The 3,391-nt window shown below is 38.5% G+C and overlaps 1 protein-coding gene across 1 annotated transcript; it reads left to right on the plus strand.

Annotated features, from left to right (window-relative positions):
- The first annotated feature begins 1,092 nt into the window (after positions 1-1,092).
- LOC139811534 (uncharacterized) lies at positions 1,093-2,313 on the plus strand. The gene has a single exon (XM_071775796.1). It carries the CDS (start codon positions 1,093-1,095, stop codon positions 2,311-2,313), a length of 1,221 nt encoding a protein of 406 aa, XP_071631897.1.
- The last annotated feature ends 1,078 nt before the right edge of the window (positions 2,314-3,391 follow it).

Here is a 3,391-nt window from a genome sequence, read left to right on the forward strand (position 1 = left end):
AAAAGAAGTAGAAGTGGACGAGGTACAAATAATCGGCAGACGAGAAAACAAAATGACACTAGTAAGGATGAATAGGTGGGAGGACAAGAGAGAGATAATGATAAACAGAAAGAAGATGGGGATAGAGAAAAAGATATACATAGATGATGACATGACAGTAACGGAGAGAAAAATTCAAGGAAAATTATGGAGTATAGTGAAGGAGGAGAGGGAGAAAGGGAAAAGAGCAACATTAGGATACCAAAAAATATGGATAGACGGCCACGAAAAGAAATGGAATGAAAGCGAAGAAAAACTGGAAGATGGAAGAAGATTTCAAAGAGAACAAGAAGGAAAGAAGACTGGAAGAAAATGAGAAAATGAGAAGACTGTACGAAGGAGAAGAGGAGGAAAAAGGAGAAGAACGGAAGGAAAGAAGAAGTGGATAGCAGAAGAGCAAAGAGGAATGACAGTAGGCTTCTGGAACATAGCGGGACTAAAAGGGAAAAATGAAGGGTTTTGGAAGGTAGTGGAAGAGTGGGACATAATAACACTCTTAGAAACATGGGTGGAAGAAAAAGAGTGGAGCAAAGTAAAAAAAATAATGCCAGAAAGATATGTATGGAAATGCCAACCAGCGACAAGAGAAAAGAAAAGAGGAAGAGCAAGAGGAGGGATAATTACCGGAGTAAGAAAAGGGCTCGAAGTAGAAGGAAGAATAGAGAGAGAAGAGGAAGGAATAGTGGAAAGAATTGTAAGAACAAAAGAGGGAGAATAGAAGATTATTAGTGTATACGTAAATAATGACATTGACAAAAAAATAAGATTAATAAAAGAATATACGAACGAAGGAGGCATAGGAGAGCGAATAATAATAGGAGGCGACTTTAATGCAAGAACAGGGGAAAAAGGAGGAATTATGGACATCTTTGGAGAAGAAAGAAAATCAAAAGACAAAGAAATAAATGCAGAAGAAAAAAAGCTGATAGAATTTCTGGAAGAAGAAGGGCTAGGAATACTAAATGGAACTAAGGGAGATAAAGAAGGAGAGTTCACCTTTACCGGAGGGAGAGGAGAGACAGTAATAGACTATATAATAGGAAATCAGGAGCTATGGAAAGAACAGAAGAGGTAAGAATTGGAGAGCAGATAGATTCAGACCACCAATATGTAGCACTAGAAATAGCGGAGGAAATAGAAGAAAGAAAAAGGGAGGAGAAGAAAACGAAAAAAGTAATGAACTGGTCTAAAGAAGCTGTAGAAAGATATAGAGAGAAGATCGAAGAAAAAACCATAGATGGAGTGAACCCGGAGGAGCTCATGGAAGAAATAAAAAATGCAGTAACAAGGGCGGTAAGCTGGAAAGAAATTAGAATAGACAATAAAGCGAAGAGAAAAAATAAATGGTGGGACGGACAGTGTGTGGAACTAAGAAGAGAAGCAAAAGAGAGGCTAAGAAAGTGGAAAAAAGGGGAAGAAGAAAAAGCAGAATATATAAAGAAGAGGAAAGAATACAGGGAAATGATAAAAGAAAAAAAAGAGAAGGAAAAAGAAAGAATTATAGAAGAAGCAAGGAACGCAAAAAATGAAAAAGAGGTATGGAGATTCATAAATAGAGAAAGGAAACATAGAAAGGAAGTGAATGAAGAAATAAGCGAGAAACAATGGAACGAGCATTTTAAGAAGTTACTAGGAGGCGTAGGAACGAAGCAGGAGACGGCAAAGGAAAAACAAGAAACAGGAGATAGTTGCGAAAATCAGGAAGGAATAAGAAGAGAGGAGGTAGAAGAAATAATAAAGGAGATGAAAAATAGAAAAGCAGCAGGAGCGGATGGAATGCCAAACGAGGTATGGACAAACGGAGGAAGCAGATTAAAGGAAGCAATATGGAAGATATGTGACATGGCATGGAGAAAACGGGAAATGATAGAAGACTGGAATGAAGGAATAATTGTTCCCATAGTAAAGAAAGGGGAAGGAAAAGAAGCAGGAGACTACAGAGGTGTAACACTGATGAACACGAGCTACAAAATATACGCAGCTATTTTAGCCAAACGACTAGAGAAGGAGATAGAAGAGAAGAAGCTAATACCGGAGACGCAAACAGGATTCAGGAAAGGAAAAGGAACGATAGAAAATATATACACATTAAACTATGTAATAGGAAGAGCGATTAGCAAGGAAAGAGGGAAGTTAGTGGCAACATTTATAGATCTGAAGGCAGCATTTGACTCAGTTGATAGGGAAATATTATGGAAGGTAATGGAGAAGAATGGAATAAGCAAAAGACTGAGAGATAGAATTAAAGAGCTGTATAAAGAAACAAAAGCGTGATTAGATGTAATGGAGAAAAAGGACCGTGCTTTTGGACAGTAAACGGCGTAAGGCAGGGATGCCCTCTGAGTGCGCTACTATTTATATTGCTGCTGGCAGACTTGGAGGAGGTAATGAAAAAGGGCAGGAGGGAGGGGTAGTTATAGGAGATACAAAAATATGGACGCTTGCATACGCGGATGACATAGTGGCAATTGCAGAGAGAGAAGAGGAAATGAAGCAAATGATAAGGAGGTTAGAAAAATACTTCGACAAAAGGAAACTAACAGTGAATGTTGGAAAAACAAAAGTCATGAGATTCAGGAAAGGAGGAGGTAGAGCCAAAGAAGTTGAATGGAAGTGGAAAGGAGAACAAATAGAGGAGGTAAAAGAATTTTGCTACTTAGGATACATATTTCAAAGAAACGGAGGACAAGAAGCACACATAAAAGAGAGAGTAAGAAAAGCCACAGTTGCAATGAGGCAAGTATGGGGAATAGGAAAAAGAATTTTTGGAGGAGACTGGAAAAGAAGAATGAAACTCTTTGACTCGCTGGTGGCAAGTGTGGCGATGTATGGAGCAGAAGTATGGGGATGGAAGGAAAGAAAGAATATAGAGAGGATACAAGAGAGGTTTATAAGATGGACGTTAGCATTAGATTGGTGCACGCCGGGTTATATGATAAGAGAAGAGGCTAAAAGAATTAAGATGAGAACAAAAGCGGCTAAAAGAGCAATGAGATACGAAGAAAAACTAGAAAACGGAGGGGGAAACGAAATAGCAAGAGCATGCTGGAAGGAAATAAAGAAGGACGTAAGGAAAGAGAAGTCAAAATGGGAAGTAGAACGTAGAAAGTTTTACGAACTTAGAAAGTTTTATAGAAGGTAGAGATAGAGACATACAAGTACAGGAGATAGACGAAAAGATAAGAGAATCAAAATATAATAGATGGTACAAAGAGATAGCAGAAATCGGAAGACCTGAGTATCTGGAAAGAGGAGGAAAAGAAAAATCGGTAACAAGGATAGCAAGATTCAGACTAGGAAACGAGATGCGTGGTGGGAGGTACTGGGAATCAGAAGAGAAAAGAAGTTGCAG

The sequence above is a fragment of the Temnothorax longispinosus genome, chromosome 4 (assembly GCF_030848805.1).
Source record: "Temnothorax longispinosus isolate EJ_2023e chromosome 4, Tlon_JGU_v1, whole genome shotgun sequence".
NCBI lineage: Eukaryota > Metazoa > Arthropoda > Insecta > Hymenoptera > Formicidae > Temnothorax > Temnothorax longispinosus.